The 21,249-nt window shown below is 53.5% G+C and overlaps 1 protein-coding gene across 5 annotated transcripts in view; it reads left to right on the forward strand.

Moving 5' to 3' along the window:
• LOC122754214 (minichromosome maintenance complex component 3 associated protein) overlaps positions 1 to 21,249 on the forward strand; it is a 37,197-nt gene that overhangs the window by 2,238 nt on the left and 13,710 nt on the right. For all 5 annotated transcript variants that reach the window (XM_044002426.1, XM_044002425.1, XM_044002427.1 and 2 more), the window contains 16 exons: positions 131 to 1,430; positions 1,513 to 1,733; positions 3,993 to 4,071; positions 4,340 to 4,493; positions 6,213 to 6,409; positions 7,506 to 7,645; positions 9,634 to 9,831; positions 10,327 to 10,595; positions 12,362 to 12,524; positions 13,620 to 13,780; positions 14,576 to 14,817; positions 15,164 to 15,399; positions 16,157 to 16,257; positions 16,567 to 16,698; positions 16,814 to 16,927; positions 18,548 to 18,700. In XM_044002426.1, the coding sequence (XP_043858361.1) occupies positions 218 to 1,430; positions 1,513 to 1,733; positions 3,993 to 4,071; positions 4,340 to 4,493; positions 6,213 to 6,409; positions 7,506 to 7,645; positions 9,634 to 9,831; positions 10,327 to 10,595; positions 12,362 to 12,524; positions 13,620 to 13,780; positions 14,576 to 14,817; positions 15,164 to 15,399; positions 16,157 to 16,257; positions 16,567 to 16,698; positions 16,814 to 16,927; positions 18,548 to 18,700 (3,773 nt within the window). In that variant the 5' untranslated portion in view covers positions 131 to 217. The remainder of the gene's footprint in view (positions 1 to 130; positions 1,431 to 1,512; positions 1,734 to 3,992; positions 4,072 to 4,339; positions 4,494 to 6,212; positions 6,410 to 7,505; positions 7,646 to 9,633; positions 9,832 to 10,326; positions 10,596 to 12,361; positions 12,525 to 13,619; positions 13,781 to 14,575; positions 14,818 to 15,163; positions 15,400 to 16,156; positions 16,258 to 16,566; positions 16,699 to 16,813; positions 16,928 to 18,547; positions 18,701 to 21,249) is intronic.

Below are 21,249 nucleotides of genomic sequence, written 5' to 3' on the forward strand. Positions count from 1 at the left end.
GCCTGCCTGTAAAGTGGGGCAGGCTGGGTTAGCTTCAGTACCCATTGAGAGAATTCACGTCCGGCCCTGCTGCCAGCCTTTAAAAGCCACCGGATTGTCCCTGTGACTCTGTCCTCTCTCTGTCTTTCAGGTGCCTGCGATGGCGAAGATGAGCTTAAATCAGCAGCTGGTTCTGTAGCTCTTTTAATCTTTGGCTCTTTGAGCATTGGTTGGGAAGATGAACCCCAGCAATCCTTTTGGGGGGCAGCAATCCAGTCTGTTCTCCAACCCTGCCAGTGGCTCACTGGGAACGTTTCAGGTTCAGCCACCGTTTCGGTTTGGTCAGCCCTCGCTTTTTGGAAAGAGCAATGTGGGCGCAGGACAGAGCGCAGGATTTTCCCAGTCCTCCAGCTTTTCCCGGACTTCTGGGCTGGGTCATTCTTCTTCAGGACCTGTGCTAGGATTTGCCCCCACCTCCAGTATGGGGCTGTTCTCTGCCCACGCCCCGGGCCAGGCTGCTGCCCCCACAGTGACTTCTGGACCTCCCAGTTTGTCTGTCCCCAGCAACTCAGGATTTAACTTCAAGACACCCACCAGCAGTACAGCTTTTGCCAGCACCCCCAGCTTTGGGCTCAGCAGTGGAGAAGCGTCTGGCCGTAGTTTGGGGCGATCCAATTTCAGCTTCAAGCCTCCTGAAAACGCAACATTCAGACCCATCTTTGGGGCGGAATCAGAGGTGGAGAAGACTCAGGGCCAGCTCAAGCCGGGCTCGTTCGCCTTCTCGCACCCTGTCAGCAGCGGGTCGGAGGCGGTGGCCTCCTTTACGTTTTCGCAGGGCTCGAGCAGCTCAGGCACTGGCCAGGGCTTTGCCTTCTCCAAACCGGCTGGCAACACCCTGCTTTCAACCTTCGCCTCTGCTCCATCCACTCAGAATGTGGAGGAGGACAAACGGGGGCTCAAGCCGGCCTTTGGGAGCTCAGGGAGCAGCTTCACGAGCTTTGTATCTCCAGGGTCTGTGGGTGAGCCCTTCTCTGTGAGCAAAGCAGCAGCGGGCAAGCAGGGGCGTGATGATGCTGGTGGCCAGGGAGGGTCGCTTCCTGGGCACGCGAAAGGCCTGAAGAGGAAGGAAGACCACGATCGGTCCCCCAGGAGGCGCGACTATGATGCTCCAGATGACACGGAGCTCCTGTCCCGGGGCGATCATCCTCCAGAAAAGCGCCCTCCCCGCCTGGCTCGCCCGCGTGGCGGTGGCCTGTTTGGGCGGACGCTGCAGGACATGCTGAGAAGCAATAAAGAAGGCGGCCGCCTGGGCGGTAAGGACGTGAAGAAGGAAGTGAGTGGGCTGGAGTCCCTTGAGTCGGAGCATCCCACTGCAGCCGGAGCGCCCCCGCCTGTGTTGTCCATCCCCCGGCTCAAGGAGGAAGAAATGGCCGGCAAAGACAGCCCGGAAGGTACGTTCTTGCCCTGGCCATGAGGGGTGTGGCCGTTCTCTGGCCCCTGCTGACCCCTCCCTGCTTGTTGCTTCCCTTGTAGTGTCCACCAGCAGGGCCAGCCCTTCTTGTGGGGGGAAGGAGAGCGTGGACAGCTCCGGCAGTCTGTCACAAAGCGAGCTCACCGCCATTCAGTGCAAGAACGTCCCCAACTACCTCAACGACCGGGCGATCCTGGAGAAGCACTTTGGTCGGTTTGGGAAGGTGCAGCGTGTTTACCCCAGGCGCAACCGGAAGCTGGCCATTGTGCACTTCTTTGACCACGTGAGTGCTCTCCCTCATGTGGTGGGATTCCCTCCCCTGGGCCCATTGTGGCCCATCTCTGCCGCCTCATCACGGAATGGCACAGCTCATTTTCCTAGAGGCTCTCCTCTCTACCTTTGCCCGCTTGGGCATGTGTGTCAGAGATCACTTGCTCTTGTCTGGTGACCAGCCATTTCCCTGCTTTTGTCCTGCTCCTTCTCGTGCATGGTAGGGCATTTACTAGGCACCTACTATGTGCCCTCAGGGAGCGTAACAGATACGAGCAAACAAACTATGAGCAGGAGACCTAGGAAATCATTGACTATGTCACAGAGGGAAGACCCCGGAATGTCTGTGGGGTCTCCAGAGGGTGATATTTTAGCTGAGAATTGAAGCTGGGAGGTGGGGAAGGAAAGTGATCTGGGCGCGGGGGATGTCCAAGAAGAGAGGGTCCTGGGCGGGAGGCCCGTGTGGCTGGATCGGCCTCCTGGGATCCAGGCACTGCCCACTTCTCCCCTTGTGTTCCCTTCCTTCGTGTTTGGGTCACGAGTGGGGTCTTGTGAGAGTCACAGCCTAACTAGCCCAGGCAGAACTTGTCACGAAAAGACAGTTGGGGGCTTAGCAGAAGGAGCCAGGCTCCTGACAAAGGTCTCGAATGGTAACTCACTTCCTCATGGTTTTGCTCCTGCTTCCTTATGCCCACCTTTATGTGGGTGGTCACTGGTGCTCAGCAGGTGTGGTGGCTTGGTTTGGGCTGCACCCAGTGCCAGTGCCTAAGCTGTCCGTCACCAAATGAAGACAGATTGATTAAGGGTCAGTGGACAGTTCTGCTCCCCCCAAACTGCTTCCCTGAGCTCTCTGCCTGTTCTCACCGAGCAGCATCTGGGCAGAGTGGGAAAACACAGGAAAGTGAAGTAGCACCTTCCGCCCACTTCTCCATGGTCACCCTAGCAGCCCTTGCCAGTGAGCTCTCCTGCAGATGAGTAGAGGGCCAGGGTGATTTCCTTGGTGTAGGTAGTCTGTCCACCAAGGCAGATTGCACCCCATCTGTCATACGAGAGGGGTCTTCAAGAATTGCCATGGCCAGAGCCTTCCTCTGGCTGTAGCCGGCCTCTCTACCTGTCCTTAGTGAACTGATCCTAGGGAATCTTCCTGGCTTGGCTGCCTTCCTACCCTCAAGTTCCTTCTTTGCTGATGTTGTTTGGGTGGGTCCCTGACCTCATGATAAGCATCTGAATGGAATTGCTTTGACCCCTTGTGTGTCCGCGTCCCCTTTCTTCCTTTCCTTCTCTCTCTTTTTATTTATTGCGTTAAATGTTTCCCAATTACGTTAAAAAATTTCATGTCCATTTTAAGCAATTTGAATTCCAAATTTGTAACTCAAAACTTTAAATAAAAAGAACATTTTTTTGAGTTCCAAATTCTCTCCCTTCCTCCCACCCCTTTTTCCCTCCTTGAGAGGGCAAGCAATTTGCTGTAGACTATATATGTGTGATCATTCGAAACATTTCCCTATTAGCCACATTACAAAAGAAAGCACAGACACCCCCCCCCCACCCCCAGACCAGAAAAGGAAGGAAGGCGTTGTCTGCTTCAGTTTGCATCCAGAGCCCCTAGTTCTTTCTCTGGTGGTGGAGAGCACGTCCCACCATGAGTCCTCTGAGATGGCCCTGGGTCACTGCACTGCTGAGAAGAGCCAAGGCCATCCCGGTAGATTGTCACCCAGTGTGGCTGTTAGCGTGCACAATGTTCTCCTTGTTCTGCTTGCTGCACTTTGCATGAGTCCATGCAAGTCTTGTTTTTTTTTGGTGGCAGTTGGGGTTAAGTGACTTGCCCAGGGTCACATAGCTAGTAAGTGTCAAGTGTCTGAGGTCAGATTTGAACTCAGGTCCTCCTGAATTCAGGGCCGATTTCCTATCCACTGCGCTATCTAGCTGCCCCTCATGCAAGTCTTTCCAGGTTTTTCTGAAGTCCGCCTGCCGGTCATTTCTTACTCCCTCACAGTGGGACCCCACAGCTTGTTCAGCCATTGCCCAATTGATGGGCAGCCCCCACACAAAGAGCCGCTGGCAGTACCTGGGTCCACATGGGTCCTTTCCTTATTTTTGGTTCCCTTGCCTTCCTAAGGTCAATGGCTTGTTCTCTGCAGCACGACCGGCCTTAGGTTGGGCCCTTTTGTCCCGAGCGAGCGTTTCCTCTGTGCTTCTCTTTTGGCTCAGTCATCGTCCCTCTGGACGCTGCTCCAACCTCCTCCTTATTGGCTCTGGGATGTGCTTTCAGGTGTCTGCGGCCCTGGCTCGGAAGAAAGGAAAAGGCTTGCACAAAGACGTGCTCATCTTTTGGCACAAGAAAAAAACAAGTGAGTTAATTCTGACCTTTTCTGCAGATGTGATGCGGGGGGGGGGGGGGTGGTCTACTCCACGGCACCTATTGGTTGTTGCTGGTAGCAGGTTGGGGTGACCTGGGGACCGGCTCCTGCTGTGGTGCTCAGCCCGAGGAGAGCCTCTTCCATAACCTGCAGGCCCTGTCCTCGTCGCCCGTGGGTCGCTTTGTTCCAGATGGTCATGTCTGATTCCTGGGGAGCCCTCCCGCCTTAGAAACTCCTGACCCAAGTTGCTTCTCCCCAGGTCCCAGCAAGAAGGACTTTTCACCAAAGGAGAAAAAATCAAGTGAGGGAGAAGCCAGTCAGAGCTGCGAAGACCCACCTTTCCAGCGCTCACCACTGCGCAAGCCCCTCCTGAGACCGGCCACTCTGGGCGGTGGCGGCCTTCTGAGTAAGAGGTAGGCCTGGTGGCCGACGCCCCCGAGCCGAGCTGGGGAAGGCGGGCGTGTGTGCTCATCTGCACCTTTGGCGTGGGGGCTCTTTGAGTCGGCACAGTACCCAGTGGGTGTTTAATAAATGCTCATTGAATTGCCATGGGCACCCTGACAGTCAGGAGTCTGTGATGCCTTAGCTTAGTTATGAAGGTAGTTTTGAGCTACATCGTAGAGGGTGGGCTGTCTTGGTCTGTTTGTGCTTCAGAACTTCTGAGTAGAGGATCCGAACTGAATTGCACGGCAAATGTTCTTTATGACCCCTGAAGTATAAAGGAAAGTCAGGCTTTTTCGCATTGAGTTTCCATGGCAAAAATAAATATGGTGGTTCTGTTAATGCCTCACGTTGGCACCCCACCTGGAGGTTCTCAAGGGGTGTTGCCCTGTGGTCAGGGAGGCAGCCGGTTGTGGTAGAGAGGTTGGGCTAGATACTTGGGTCTTGGCTCTCCTGCTTTGTAAGTGAGGGCTGTTGGCTGTCAAGTTACAGAAGCTTTTGGGGGCAGCTAGGTGGCACAGTGGATAAAGCACAACCCTGGATTCAGGAGGACCTGAGTTCAAATCCAGCCTCAGACACTTGACACTAGCTGTGTGACCCTGGGCAAGTCACTTAACCCTCATAGCCCAGCCCCCCAAAATACATGTAATTACAGAAGCTTTCAGGACTCGGGGAGCCTCCTTTCCCCACTGGGGCTGTAGTGTTTCTGCAACTTCATTTCTAGGGTTTTTGTGACTATCAAATGGATAATCAGGATAGCAGACATTTCTGTGGCTCCTTCCCACCTCCCTCCCAGCATTCCATCATCAGAATAAAAAGATAACCAAACCCTCGTAACAAACATGCACGGTGAAGCAAACCAAATACCTTGATTGAATGTGTCCAAAGCAGCGAGGCCTCAGTGTGCCCCCGATGCCCTCGCCACGTGGCCAGGTGCAAGGGCGGGAGCTTCAGCGCGGGGCCTTTGGAATTGAGGCCGGGCTGTGCTGCTTCTCCTTGTCCTCGTATTGCCGATCCGGGAGCTGTTCTCTTTGGGCTGCTCGCTCAGCTGCTGTCGTCTCAGCTCGGAGGGGCTTTGTGGGCTGTGAGCTCCCAGGGATGGTGAGATCATAGACCTGGCCCCTGCCTGCACTTAGAGCAGCAGCAAAGGTCGTAGTCGGTGCTGTGCCTTCCATCTGAGATTGTGGCAAGCTGCTTCCCAGCTGATTACAAGAGAACCGTGGGCGCATAGAGGAAAAGTGATGAGGTGCCAGCAGTTCTTTTACTTGGCTCTGGGTGCCTCAGCTCTTGGCTGGGCTGGGCGGCGGACAGCCTTGAACCTTCCGGAACCCAGGACCACCTCCAGGCTCCTAACCATTCATACAAGGAGGGGAGGGGCTAAAGGAGGGCCCTTGGGTCGGTTTTTTTGTTTGTTTGTTTGTTTTAGTGAGACAACTGGGGCTAAGTGACTTGCCCAGGTTCATGCAGCTAGTAAGTGTTAAGTGTCTGAGACCAGATTTGAACTCGGGTCCTCCTGACTCCAGGGCCGGTGCTCTATCCACTGCACCACCGAGCTGCCCCAGCCCCCTGGGTCCTTTTACAAGATTGCGGGCCTGGGGGGCAGTCTGCATCTGTGTTTGGAAGCCCCAAGACTTCATGGAGAGCAAGCCAGGGAATCTGGTGTCAGCCAAACTCATTGTTCTTTTTTGTAGTTCTCCAGTTAAGAAATCGAATCTTGCCAAGTCTCTGCAGTTTGAAGGGGAGCCCTTTGATTCTGGACCTGAGGTGCAGAGCTCGGACACCGTGGGACTGTCGGCCACCACCCTCAGCACGTTGGTGGGTACGGTGGCTGAGACGTCTGAGGACAAGTACCGCCTCCTCGACCAGAGGGACAAGATCATGAGGCAAGGTGAGCTTTGGGCTGGGGGGCGGAGAGGTGTGCCACCGTCTAAGCCCTAGTGTGACTTGCCAGCATGGCTCGAGCAAAGTGGCTCCATGAGCTAGGCCTGATGACTGATCGCTTTGGTGTTTTCCTTGAGGTTGTCCATGTTGATGTGAATGATGCAGTAGGAGCTCCTTAAAGGCTGCAAATAGGTCATTTTTGTCTCGGTGTGTCCGGCCATCAGCCACTAGGCACCAGGAAGTGCTTCCTAAATGAGGAGGTGACGACCTTGCTCGGTGACCTCAGCGGGTGTCTCCACGCTGAGTTTTATGGGCACCTCAGAACTAGGTATGCAGAAAGAGATATTCAAAGTCAGTGGTCTGGAGGACCCCCACCCTAAATGAAGCGCTGAGCCCTGAGACACGGCCCATCTTTGCACTGATGGAGTGCCCTGAAGATGGCGTCTGGTTCTCATCCGGTAGTCATGTCCAGTGTATTAATGAGACATTCCTAAGCCCGCTCAGCTGACGGTACAGGGCACTGAGCACTGGGCCTGGACTCAGAAGGACCCGAGCTCAAATCCAGCTTCAGATATTTCTCTGGACCTCTGTCTGTTTCAGTTTCCTCACCTGTAAAATGGGGCTAATCTCAGCCCCACCGTGTTGTGAGGATCCAGCGATACAAGGTTTGTGAAGCTCTTACTGCATGGTAGCCACTGGCTGCTTATTTACTTCCTCCTCTCCCTTTTCTCTTCTCCTCCTCCCCCCAAGAGGATTTTGGTGGAGACACTTGGCCTGGAGCTGTCCTCGGTGTTCGTATTTTTAGAGGCCTTTCTGGCAGAGAATGCCAAGGCACAGAGGCTTTCAGTAGCCGTGGGCACGCGGTGGTATTCCCAGGTGCTCTTTAGCCTTTCCAAGGATCCCCCTTCCCAGCCTTTCAGCATTGATTTGGACGTTTCTTCCTCTCTGCTTCCCAGCATCTGTGCACAGGCAGGGGAAGTTTCCCTGGCCGTCCTTTGGGGTCTGTGCAAAGGCAGGCGGTTTGAGGACAGGTGCTCTTTTGTTGCTGTCCTTGGTCCTTCCAGGCAAATACTGATGGATTCCTTCTCTTTGGCATCGTCTAGCTCGTGTCAAGAGAACAGATCTGGATAAAGCGAAAGCCTTTGTTGGGACGTGCCCAGATATGTGTCCTGAGAAGGAGCGGTACATGAGAGAAACCAGGAACCAGCTGAGTTCTTTCGAAGTGATCGCTGGAACAGACCAGGTAGGGTTCCATGGTGCCATCTTTCCATTTGCTGAGCCCACCTGCCTTGATTTACCTGGGGCTGTGTCCCTGTGACTCCGAGGGCCATGCATTGCCCTCATTAGTAGTAATTGCGAAGCCTGACCATCTGGTGGGACTCCGCGTGTCTGCTATAGGCGAGGGGTCCCCAGCAGTACGCATGCTGTCCACTGCCGGCTCTCTGTGTCTCCATGGGCCACCATCACCTGCACCCACTTTGTCCTTGGGGATCTGCTGTGTGCTGCTTCCACTTGTTCCCATCTTCACATTTTGTTTTGGGGGTTCCGGAAAGGTTGGGATTCCTTCATAGGCAGCTCTGTGTGAAGGAGAGATGGATATTAACAGGTTTTTGGGGGAGGGCAGGTGGGGAGCTCACTGTCGTTTAAAGACCTTGTCCATTTCAGTCTGCCCGCTGCCCACACAGACTGCCCTGTCACCAGCATGCTCCTGGGGACGGTGCATACATATAGCCACGAGTCACAGATAAAAGGAGAGCTAGCCTGACTTGCAGGTGTCCCAGGGGCAATGGAAAGATGCTTAGTGGGGGGAAGAAGTTGTGGCCTGTGGTCAGTGTGGCCTGCACACGGGCAGTGCCTTTGGGCATCAGAGGTCTGAACGACCAGACAGATGTGCAGCTGTGAGCTGCTCACAGAGCAAGGCAGAGGCTGCTGGTACGTGATCTAAATTTCATCCATATGCAGGGGTCAGCGGGACACAAGTCAGGGCTGGGATGGGAGCAGCCCCGTTGCATGGTAACCTGCTGGTAAAATTCCCCAGCATCCCCATATCTAGTCATCCTGGGGTCAACAAAGGCAGGTGGAGGATAGTGGGCAGCCAGGTGGGCTGACTGACATGGGAAGACAGCTCTTTGGCCTTCGTGTTGAGGTGAAGCGTGGGGCGCTTTGGGGAGATGGAAATGCAGCAGCAGGGCCGAGGTTTGCGCATAGGCCTGTGGGTGGGTGGGCTGAGGGGTGTCTGGCAAGACCAGGCCTGAGCCTTGTGGATGCTGGGGTGCCGCCTTCCTTGGCCTCAGGTCGGGGACTGTTGGGCTTTTCCCAAAGCTTGGGGAGAGAGGAGGTCTCTTGGTCCTGACAAGCCGGTGGCTGCTGCTGTCTGTCATTATCCGCTCGAGTCTTTCTGAGTGGGGGGGGGGGGTCCCAAGGGGGCTGCGTGGAGGAGCCTTTTCTCCAGGGTGGGGGTGTGTTGGGGGCGTGCTGTGCAGATGCTGCGGCTGAGGCTGGTCTGCAGGTTTCCTCTTATCACTGTGTGATTTAATCTTCGCCTCCCTCCCCACCGAGTTTTCATCAGTCCGTTATAGTTCATGCTTCTGCAGCTTTCATTGCATTTGGAGCTGATGGCAATAACACAGTGGGGCCGACCGCTCGGTGGGGTGAGCTCACCCTCTGGCGCTGCCACTGGCAGCCTGTGTGACCTCAGTCAGTCACTTCCCTTCCCAAACCTCAGTTTCCTCCTCTGTGAGATGGGGAGGATTGGACTAGATTGCTAGATCCAGGAGCCCACGAGCTTGTGATTTTAAACAGAAGTGGTTCTGTAACTGTTAGAAAATGAGGGTACTCCTTTCAAGAAGCGCACAAACCAGGTGTGTGTAAAGGCTGCCATCAGGAGAGTGTGTGATGGGAAAAGGGAGATGGGCCATTCCCCTGGCCGTGGTGAGGGGTGCTCCCCACACACCCTCAGGGTGTTAGGACAAAGGGAGGCCCTCGTCTGGCTCTGCAGTGACCGTTACCTGGCAACAGGCATGCGGGAGGACGCCCAGGGTGAGAGTTGGTCACCCAAGATGGGCCGGCAGAGCCACGTGGGCTGTGCTCTGTACCGTGTAGGGAGCTTCCCGCTCGGTGAGATCTCTTGGCTCTTCCTAACCCTTGTGCTGGGGGGGCACAACTTTTATTCCCCTGTACAGGCCTTCCCGGGCAAGCAGAAATAAAACCAGGCCTTTTCACCTTCCTCAGGTGGACCACGCCGCAGCAATCAAAGAATACAGCCGATCCTCGGCCGACCAGGAGGAGCCCCTGCCCCATGAGCTGCGTCCCTCTGGGGTGCTCAGCATGACCATGGACTACCTCGTCACCCAGATCATGGACCAGAGGGAAGGGAACTCGCGTGACTGGTACGACTTTGTGTGGAACAGGACGCGCGGAATAAGGAAGGTATGACCTGGGCCTTCTTTTGAGAACCGTAGGCTGCAAGCTGCAGCCTGGGGCGGGGCAGCTCCCATTTCTTCACCATAAGCCAGCTCTGGCGGGCTAGCCTGAGGCAGTGGACCAGAAAGTGCGTGTCAGGGGAGTCCGTCCTTGGGGTCAGATGTGCAGGAAGAGCCCTCCTTCCTCTAGGACCTTAGAAGGTTCTCTGGGGGGTCCCATTGTTCCTCTTGTTCTCAGGGTGGTCGATGTGCCACCCTCAAAGTGATAACCAAGTCCCAAGAGTCATTCTAAAACACCCTGGAATCAGGGGTGTGTGTGTGTGTGTGTGTGTGTGTGTGTGTGTGTGTGTCTGTCTGTCTGTCTGTCTGTCTGTCTGTCTGTCTGTCTGTCTCTTGTTCACGTGATCATAAGAAGCAGGCTGTTTGTAATAGCCAGGATGACCCTGGCCTGTGAAGACGCTCTCACTGCCTGGCTTTGTTTGGCTCTGTTCTCATTGGGCAGGACATTACCCAGCAGCACCTATGTGACCCCCTGACGGTGTCGCTAATTGAAAAGTGCACCCGGTTCCACATTCACTGTGCGCACTCACTGTGTGAAGAGCCCATGTCCTCCTTTGATGCCAAGATCAACAATGAGAACATGACCAAGTGTCTGCAGAGCCTCAAGGAGATGTACCAGGATCTGGCCAACAAGGGCGTCCTCTGTGCCAGTGAAGCAGAATTCCGGGGCTACAACGTCCTGCTCAATCTCAACAAGGGGGACATCCTGAGGCAAGTGCTCTGGGGGGGCCGTGCAGAGACAGGGTCGGGGACTGTCCTGAGAGAGCACCTCGGAGCATCACGGCATCTGTGTCAGGGTCAGGGGTTGCCATCCTGATGGCCTCCTCTCGATCTGGGGGCAGAAGCTGTCCCCTAGGAGCATCACAATCACTTGGGCATCGCACAGAGAGCTCCCCTCATCCAGCCCCTGAAAACTGCGGCTCAGAGAGGGAAAGGCACCCGCCCAGGAAGTCTGGAGGCCAGGCTGGCCTTTGATGACCATCTCTCAGACACTGGCAACAACAGCAGCTGCAGGGCTGGTCAGGGCAGCTCAGCCTAGGGAGGGAGGGTGGTCACCTTGGGTGATGCTGGTGGCTGACCTTCACTGTAAAGACATCAACACGAGCAGAACAAAAATGTGCTGAGAATCTCAGGATTGGGGATCAGAAGTAGGAGAGGCCAAGCAGGAAGTCCAGGTTCTGGTGGGGCCTGTCCGTGTGAATAAGTATGGGTTCAGCTGTCAGGCTCATCTGCGAGGAGCTCTTGGGTGTTTTTCTTTTTTTTTTTTGGTGAGGCAATTGGGGTCAAGTGACTTGCCCAGGGTCACACAGCTAGTAAGTGTTAAGTGTCTGAGGCCGGATCCAAACTCAGGTCCTCCTGACTCCTGGGCCTCTATCCACTGAGCCACCTAGCTGCCCCTCTTGGGTGTTTTTCAAAAGGACGATTGAAACCTTAGGGCTCTTTTAACATCTGGGTCTGTGACGAACCTCTGGGAAAATGCAGGTGTAGGAAAGAGTTAGGATGGCCTGTCAGGGCAGGAGAGACCTTTGTCCCCTTCTTGAATGGTTCCCAAAGGGCTGTTTTTGAAAATCTCATTAATCTCCCCCCCACCAATGCCCATGAACTAACATTTCTTTCCCCACTTTGTATATGTTTGAGGTTTGTGCATACAAAATGATTGTCTACAAAGTTGTATCATGTATTGTATACAAACGTGGTAAGTGCCTCCTATGTGCCAGGCACTGTGTGAGGTGCAGGAGATAGAGAGATGGAAATGAAAGAGGCCCTGCCCCCTGGAGCTTGTCTCGTGCTGGGGGAGACAGCTGAGTATTGGGCAGGCTTAGGAGGGAGAGACAGGAGGCAGCCTGGGCCAGCCTAGTCACCCCCCACCTCCCAGCCAAGCCGGATGGAGGCGGCCCAGGACCCAGGGACTTGGGCATAGCCATCCCTCTAGTGCTTGCCTTCCGCATCCCTTGGGGAGATGTCATCTGGCACTGCGACTGCAGCCACAAAAGACCCAGGAAAGAAAGTCCCTGCCCAGGGGGCCGACATCAGAAACCGCTAGGATTTTATTGGTGCAGAAGGCGTGAAAGAGGAGGCAGCTTTGCTGCTGCCTCTGGAGCATTGCCCTGGCAGCCAACACCTTCCCTCAGTGTCAGCTCCCCCCTGGAGGGCGGGGCCTGTCTGGCTTTTTTCATCCCAGCGCCCAGTGATTCATTCACTTGTGTTCCTATGTAAATGGATGGAATCACAGTTTGAGAAACTGCCCCATAAATGAAAGGCTGCCTCCTCCCTCTGTTGGCGCAGGGGCGGGTCGGGTCTCTGGCTAGAGATCGTTCTGAGTGTGCATTTCTGTGAACTCTGAGGGTTACAAACAGACCCGTCTCCTCATCCCTGTATGCCTAGTTTTGCATGGATTTATCCCGGCGATCCTCTCTCTCCTTTCCTCTGTCACGTTCTGCGTTTCTTCACCAGTCACTTTCTGATTGCATCCCCAGAGAGGTGCAGCAGTTCCGGCCTGCTGTCCGAAATTCCCCAGAAGTGAAGTTTGCCGTCCAGGCCTTCGCCGCCCTGAACAGCAACAATTTTGTGCGGTTCTTCAAGATGGTCCGGTCTGCTTCCTACCTGAATGCCTGCCTCCTGCACTGCTACTTCAATCAGGTGGGTGAACTGGGGTACACGTGGCTGCTTTGGATTGAGGTGAGCAGAAATTCTGAGTGAGAAAATGGTCTCCATTTACTTTCCCTTTTGCTGTCACTGGGCAAGCCAGTTTCTCTGGGCCTCGGTTTCTCCATGTGTAAGATGAAGGGTTGATTGGGTTAGACCAGGTCAGGTAAATAAATAAAAACACAGATGTGAGGCAGCCAGGTAGCGCAGTGCATAGAGCACTGGTCCTGGAGTCACGAGGACGGGAAACCAGCCTCAGACACATGCTCTCTGTGTGACCCTGGGCCTCACCTATGCTTGCCTCAGCTTCCTTACCTGTAATATAGGGCTCTTGATAGCAATAGCACCATCGCTGTGAGGATGTGATGAGATGATTGTTGTAAAGTGCTTAGCCCCAGGCCTGGCACATAAGAGGCGTGCCATAAACATTAGGTGTTGTTATTAGCGGTCAGTGTTTGCAAATCAACGTTCAGATTTCTGTTCAGTTTGACGCCGCCGGGCCGGCCATCTGTCAGGCCTCTTCTAAACCCCTCGTTCTGCATTTAGTGGCGACGCCATCCAGCGACAGCTCTGGGGTGAGGACCCTCGGGCCCAGAAGAGGAGGGTCCCAGAAAGCACAACACATGCAGTCATGTGACACTCGTTACTTTCAGTCGGTTGAGCTTGGTGTGAGTGGGGGAAATGACAGTGGCCCGCCAATCCGAGCAGGCCCCGTTTTCTTTTTACAGTTTCAGCTGCTCTATTCAGAAATAAATGGATAGTTTGGGAAGGAGGAGAGCTTCTGGTTTGTGCCCCTCAGCACAAAATGCTGGGCTCCTGGGGCCAGAGTTCTCTCTTTGTGAGACTTGTTCATGTGAAGAAAAATAGCACAGAAAGGGTTTGTCCCCAAGCCAAACGGCTCGTGTGGTTTGCAGGAAATGGTCATTTTCATTTGATGGAGCACATGAGGAAGTGGTAATGAGGGGAAGAGACTGCCTCCCTTCCTTTAATACACCAGAGCCGTGAAGTGGGTGACATTGGCTTCAAAGAAGTCCCAGCGCATCCATGTGTGTCAGACATCTGCCCTGATGTGTGCCATTTTTCTTCTAGATCCGCAAAGACGCATTGCGGGCTCTCAACGTGGCTTACACAGTGAGCACTCAGAGGTCCACCAGCTTTCCTTTGGATAACCTGGTGCCCATGTTACTGTTTAGAGACGCCGAGGAAGCGACCGACTTCTTGAGTTACTACGGCCTCAGTGTGTCCGATGGGTGAGAACTTCCAAGAGCTCTTTGGAGTGTCTTGAGCCACGCTTTCCTCTTGTTAGCGGTGCTTTTGCCAGGAGTCGGCCTCTGTCGCCCCTGGCTGTGAACTGCTTTTCCTTATTCCTAGCCTGCCTGCTGCCACCAGAGCCAGAGAGGGGAATGCCTCTCCCGTTGATTGGTGACCCTTCCTCCTGGCCACCTCTGATGATGGGCGGTGGCCCAGAGATGGCCTAGATTGTTCAGATGCCTTGCCAGTGGGACTGGGGGTTGGGGCACTCCAAGTACAGGCCCCCTGAAGGACAAGCCTCACCAAAGGTGGAGAGGCTCATGGGCGGCTCTTTTGAAGACAGTCTGCGAAGTCGTAGCGAGGTAGTGGTCCGTGCGGAAGGACCCTGGATGGGCCCAGGTAGGAGAGCTCGTGCAGACTAGGAGTGTGGCCCAGGGTGAATAGTCCTGTGTGAGCACGTTGCTTCCAGCTCGTCTTTGCCTTTTCCAATTTTGGATCACTGACCCTGGTCCAAACGAGACATTCTCTGGACCGCACTTGTTCTTTGTGGACCTCAGCAAGCCGAGGGCCCAGACGTATAGCGCCCTGTGTGCTCAGCTGAATGGTGCCTCTTCCTCTCCTGGAAGAGGCTTGGCCTGCACTCAGGAGGTTCCTGGTTCACAAGGTCAGAGGGAGTGCAGTGATGGGCACACCTGAGGTGCCGGTGTGGGGGCTCACCCTGGCTTGTCTGACAGGAAGGTGCCATTTCTTTCAGGGGGGGGTTTTGATTTCCTCCTTGTTTGTTTTGGGCACAGCTGTGTTGAGCTTAATCGGTCTGCGTTCTTGGAACCCGAAGGCTTGTCCAAGGCAAAGAAGTGCACTTTTATCACAGAGAAGCTCACCGTCTCGGTTGGAGAAGTAGTGAATGGGGGGCCGTTACCCTCCGTACCTTGTCACATCCCAGTGTGCAGCTTCAACATGCAGCATAAGTATGTGGGAGAGAGCACGGGCCCTGAGCCTGCTCCAAGTGGACAGAAGCCAAGCGTGGAGAGCGCAGGTGAGTGACAGAGGTCATCTCAGGGTTGCAAGTTCGTTGCTGTAGAGGCCATTCATCTAGTCCAACCCCCTCCATTTACGAATTGCGGAAACCAAGGCCCAGGAAGGCTCAGAGATGTGCCCAGCATCATGCAGGGAGGAAGGTGCAGAGCTGAGATCTGAGCTGAGATCTTGACATCAGGTCCCATAGCCTTTCCACTGAGCTGTGATGCCTCTGGGTTTGTGGCCCCTCATGGTGGACTCCTACAGTGGTCCCAGGTGTCTGGGCTCTACTGGCATCCAGCTGACCTGGTGCACGCTTCCTGACTTGGAGTACTCTTCCTGGGTTTCTCATCTCCCTCCTTCAGGAGGTGCCAAGGGGGAAGAAGCCAGCCCTGCCACAGAAGCGTCCACGCTCCGTGTCCCGCCTCAGCCCTTGCTTATCACCCCAGCTCAGCCGCTACAGACCCAGACCGCTGGACTGCCGGCCGCCCTTGTGGCCTCTGCTCCTGCACCGCCGTCGGCTGCCCCGTCATCTCTCTTCCAGTCCGTCAGTCAGCCCGATCTGCCTCCTCCCAAGCCTCGGCCTACCTACAGCGACGCGGTATGGAAGAAGGCCGTTAACGCCTTTACCCCTTGGCAGGGGGTAGTCTGTGGGCAGGAATGCAGGTGTGTGGGTGAGAGTGTGGGGCTTTCATCTGCCCAAGCACAGTAAAGGCCTGGCCATTAAGACAGTCAGTCAGTCAGTCAGCTGTCTTTTGTCGGGCGCTTCCTGTGAGACGACCTTTTACCCTTCCCGTGTGCTATTTGTGCACTTGACTCCCTAATAAAGTGCAGGGATTACTCTGGCCTTCCTTTGTGTCTTAGCACAGTCCCTGCGACAGAGTGACCCTCGAAGAGATGCCTGCTGACTGGGAATACCGTGAAGGGCAGAAAGCAGGCCCTGCCCTCCAGGGGCTTCCATTCTAACAGGGAGACGGCATGTCTGATTCAGGGAGTCGGCGGAAAGCAGCCTTAGCCAGGAGGGCTTTCCCAGTGGAGGGATGTCAGGAGGATGCCGGGGGGCTTCCTATGGCCATGAGCATTGGAGCTTCATTGGAAGGCAGCCAGGAGTGGGTGGTGAGGGGGCGGAGCATTCTGGGCCTCGGGGACAGTCTGGACAGAGCTCAGAGAATGGGGCTGCTGGGGGGAGTACAGCTAGGAAAGGGGCCTCGACTGGCACACGCAAGGCTCTGGTTCTGAGAAGACACAGAGCCAAAAGGCCGTTCTGATGCTCACCGAGCCGTGAGGGCCAGGAGGGGACGTCCTCTGACACCAAGAGTGTGAAGAAAGAGGGCCGCTTACCTTCTCTTTTGTGCTAGGACATCGCGGGGGTTGTTGAAGAGCTTGTCCAGGATGTCCTCAGAAAATACTGTGAAGAAATCAGCCGGGCTGGGGCTGCCTACGCCGCTGCAGCCTTAAGGTACGCTTGCTTCCTCCTGGGGATTGCTCCCCTTGGGCCAGACAGGTCTGGGCTTCCTTCTCCCCCAACTCTTGGGAGTGGCTTCCTGTGGCCTTTCATCCTTCCTCAAAATGATGCTTCGGTGGCCCCATCCTGGGGGTTTACCTGGCCCTGAGTCTCAGAAGGGGAGGGATCCAGCCTCGGGCGTTCTGTGTCTTTCTGTACGTAGGCAGTACTGGCTTGGGAAGTCTGGTGGCCTTGCAGGCTCTGTGGCAGGTTGGTTGGTGCTCAGAGAGGGCCAGATGACTGGATGTGTTTGCCTTCGTCTAGGTTTTCCAAGGTGGCCACGGAGGAGCTCTTGGCCACGGCGACAGTGGACATTTTGAGACAGGTCGCCACTGAAGAAGTGAACAAAGAACGAGCAAGAATTCGGGAAGAAGAGAAAAGAGTGGAAGAGCAAAGGTATCGTCATCTCGTGCTGATGTGACCGCAGCCTCGGTTCTGTGGCTGGTGGGTGGGGCTCCCTGGACACAGGCTTTTCCGTGACCTCTGCTGGGCTTTCTTCTCCCTCTGGTAGACGGAGGCGGGAGAGAGAGCGTCTGCTGGCCCAGCTGAGCCACGTGCTGGTGGCTGAGCTGATGGACCTCATGGTGGCAGAGTGCGTGCGGGAAATCGCCTCCCGGCAGCTGAAGTGAGTGAAAGCTGGAGCCGGGACAGTGTGGGAGGGAGGGAGTCTGTCCTCTCTTTTCCTTCGTCCTCATGGCTACGATCGTGCCATCTCTGGCTTCAACTCCTTGCCACAAAAGCTAGGCTCTTCAGCTGCCCTGGTGGCTTGGGCAACTGGGCTCAGTGCCCGTTTCTCCTCTTCCCACTTCTGTGACCATGGGTAGGTACTGGGGTCAGCCCTCCTCACTCAGCCTCTGTCCAGGCTCTCTGGGGCCCTCTTCTAGAACAGAGGGGCACTAGGTCCTTGGGGCATCTCTTCCTGATCCATAGTTGAGCCAAGGAAGGGCTGGTGCCTGAATGTCAGTTTGGGTGCCAGTGGGACCAGCCCTGAGGGAATGTGACGGAGGACAAACCTTAGGGGAAGGCAGTCCCTTCCATTAGACCAGATCACTGTGCGTGACTGCCTCTGGGAGTGGTGATGCTAGGCTTCCCGCCATGGGGTGGCTGTGCTCAGAGCTGCCCTCTCCCACAGGAGCTTGGGACTCAACCCCGCCAGGGGCCCACCTGCCTGACCGCAGCCACAGGTTGGGGCGACAGGGGTGTGACGGCCTCATGCCTGCCGTGTCTCTATCCACTGCCCTACCCTACCTTTCCTTATGCCAGTACAGTGGCCCCCATCCATGCCCTAGCAACAATCTCTATGAGAAAGGCTGTCCTCGACATGGGGGGTTTCTTCTGTTGGACCAGCTTAGCTGACAGGATTCTGGTTAGAGTTTCTCTGCTCTCGGCTTGTCTTCTACGGGTTTTAGGGTTACGCTTATTTTTGGCTTCTCCCTGTAGCCTACACGGGTACGAGACGCTCAGGGCAAGGAGTGGGTGATGGCAGAGCCGCAGTTAAAACACAGACAGGTGTAGCGGTTAGCGTTCTGCCTTTGGGGCAGCGTACCCTGTGTCGGATCTGTCTAGCTGATGGCCTGCAGTGTCTCTGAACCAGTGGGTGTCCTCTCCCCTGCCCCCATGGAGACACTTGATGGCAGGTGCTCCCCCAGCCTGGAGGCTGTCATGCAGAAATCTGACACCTACTGAAAACAGGGAGGATTGGGGGGGGTCTGTGACTCCAGTTACAGAACTGAGGTGTCCAGGGATGGATGTTTCTGGCCCAGGTGAGGACTCCTCCATTAGCGACCGCAGAAACAGAGGCTGATTTTTGTGTGAGGATTCCTTAGGGTTAATTCTGCCCTTTGAGGGAAGAACCATGTGGTGGGAGGGAACAGGCTGAGGGGCCTGGGGGATTCTTCACACAACCCTCTGGGCATCACCATAGCCCTAGTAGGGGAGTTGTCACTGCAGATAAGAGGCCCCTTATTTTACTCTTTTTTTAAATTTTATTTTTTTATTTTTTTAGTGAGGCAATTGGGGTTAAGTGACTTGCCCAGGATCACACAGCTAATAAGTGTTATGTGTTTGAGGCCAGATTTGAACTCAGGTACTCCTGACTCCAGGACCGGTGCTCTATCCACTGCGCCATCTAGTTGCCCCTGAGGCCCCTTATTTTACAAATGAGGAGACTGAGGCCTGGGGTAGAGGGTTGGTCCAGTGGTCCACTAAGAGGGCTTGAGGTGTCTTTGCCTTTGTCTTTCTCTAGGAGTGCCGTGGAAGCTGAGAGGAGGGCCCGAGTAGCCCGCTGTTCAGAAGATGTCTGGGATCGTCTCATGGACACGTTCTTAGCAGAGGAGATTTTCCAAAGTGCTCGAGAGACCCTGCAGGAACTTCAGTGCTTCTGTAAATACCTGCAGAGGTGAGTGAGCATATCCCCATCCTAGAGCGTCTCTTTAATGTATCCAAGGTTCTCTCTCCTCCAGTCTGTCTGGAGGTGGGTAGCATACCTCATCAGGGTCCTCGAGAATCGGCGAGGGTCACTTGGCAGAATTCTTATTCTTATATGTCGGGGTAGTAGATCTTTAGCAGAGAAATTTTCTTTAAAGACATTTTCCAATTTAAATGTTTGCCTTCTGATTTTAGTTGTATTGAATTTGTTTGCAAAAGCTTTTCAATTTTATGCAATCAGAATTGTCCCTTTTATCTCGTGTGATCTTCTTCTCTTTTGTTTGGTCAAGACTCTGATTGGTTTATGATGTAACCTTTTAAGTCTAGGTCTGGGCCCGCTCCTCCCTTTGGAGCCTGGACTTATTTCTGTCAGACTGCTTTCCACTTCTAGCAGCTTTTGGCCAATGACAAGTCCTTATCCCAGTAGTTGGAGTCTGGGGCTTATTGAAGACATCATGTGATGCTATTGGTTGGCTTCTTGTGCTTCGAATTTGCCCCAGGAATTCGTTTTTCTAGTCCTAACAAAGCCCAATGGCTTTGACAGTTACTTCTTTGTAGTGCAGTTTGAGATTTGGTGTTGCAAGGCTCCTTTCTTGCCCACCACTTACTTACTTTCTTTCTTTCTTTCTTTCTTTCTTTCTTTCTTTCTTTCTTTCTTTCTTTCTTTCTTTCTTTCTTTCTTTCTTTCTTTCTCTCTCTCTCTCTCTCTCTCTCTCTCTCTCTCTCTCTCTCTCTCTCTCTCTCTCTTCCTTCCTTCCTTCCTTCCTTTCTCTCTCTCTATTTGTAAAATGTATGTCTCATTCTGCAGTCTAAATCCATCACCCCTCTGTCAGGAGGAGGGTAACATGCTTCATCACAGGTATTCTTTTTTTTTTTTTTTTGGCAAGGCAATGAGGGTTAAGTGACTTGCCCAGGGTCACACATCTAGTGTCACGTATCTGAGGCCAGATTTGAACTCAGGTCCTCCTGAATCCAGGGCCGGTGCTTTATCCACTGTGCCACCTAGCTGCCCCCTATTTATTTTGAAAGTTTTGACTTTTTTTCCCTTCTGGATGTTATTTTTTTTTCTAGTTCTATAAAGTAACTCTGATGACCAGCATGGCCCTGAATATATAAATTAATTTAGGTAGTATTATTATTTTTACTGTATGAGCACAGTTCAACCATGAGCAGTTAATGACACTCTGATTATGTAGATGCAGTTCTGTGCATCTGTAGATACTTATTCATTTGGTCACTGTGTGTTTCTTGGTAGGTAGATCCCCAAATATTTTATACTGTCTGTAGTTATTTTGAAAGGAATTTCTTTTTGTGCCTCTTTCTGTTGGATTTTGTAAGTACTATACAGAAAGGCTGATGGTGCTTTGTTTGCATCTATTTTCTATCCTATATTATTGGATTTAGCAATTGGTTCAACTAACTTGTAATCTTTATGGTTCGCTGAGTAAACCATCTTACCTGTAAAGAGTTATAATTCAGCTAGGTGGCGCAGTGGATAAAGCACCGGCCCTGGATTCAGGAGGACCTGAGTTCAAATCTGGCCTCAGACACTTAACACTTACTGTGTAACCCTGGGCAAGTTACTTAACCCTCATTGCTCCACAAAAAAATAAAAATGTTTTGGGGCAGCTAGGTGGCACAGTGGATAGAGCACTGGCCCTGGAGTCAGGAGGACCAGAGTCCAAATCCGGCCTCAGACACCTGACACTTACTAGTTGTGTGACCCTGGGCAAGTCACTTAATCCCAATTGCCTCACCAAAAAAAAAAGAGTTATAATTCACTTTCCTCATGTTTATTTCCGTGGTTTCTTTTTTCTCATTTTATGGCTGTAGCATTGGTAGTCTTTTTAGGATTACATCAAGTAACGGCGGTAACAGTGGACAGACATCCTTGTCTTACTCTTGAACTTTCGGAAAGGCTTTGGCATTTCTCTACTCTAGGTCACGCTATCTCTCGGTTTTAGGTTGATGTTATTTACCATGTTAATGATCAGACTCCATGATTTATTCCAGTGCTTTTTAATATTTTAGCAGAGCATATTTTGGAATTTGTCCAAAGCTGCTCCATCTACTGATAAAATCACGTGACATAAAAATGGTTTTGTTACTGGTAGAGAGTGTTTTTCTAGCAGATCCTGCTGGTGACCATGTTCCTGGGACATTGATTACCTAAATGCCACTTCGCATTTCTCTAACTCTTCATTTGTGCCAACTCCTTTCAAATACGTCATTGGATATTCACATCTCTCCTAGGAGGTGGGGAGGCCACATCTTTTTATCGGCCCCTTGACAGTGGAGGCAGCTGAACCAAAGTGGGGTGATTGGTGAGTGGGCTGGAAGGGTCTGTGCTCACACATATGAACTGGCCTTCTGTCAGTGGGTCTGTGAGTGTGAGGAAGTGCTGGTAGAGGGGCAGGGACGGCCGGCTTGTTGAAAGAGAACCCAATTTCTGATGAACACCTGTTGGACATGAACACAGGCTGCATTTGTCCCCCAAAATAAGCCCTTATGTGTCCTCGG

The sequence above is a fragment of the Dromiciops gliroides genome, chromosome 4 (genome assembly GCF_019393635.1).
Source record: "Dromiciops gliroides isolate mDroGli1 chromosome 4, mDroGli1.pri, whole genome shotgun sequence".
In the NCBI taxonomy this organism is placed as follows: Eukaryota; Metazoa; Chordata; class Mammalia; order Microbiotheria; family Microbiotheriidae; genus Dromiciops; species Dromiciops gliroides.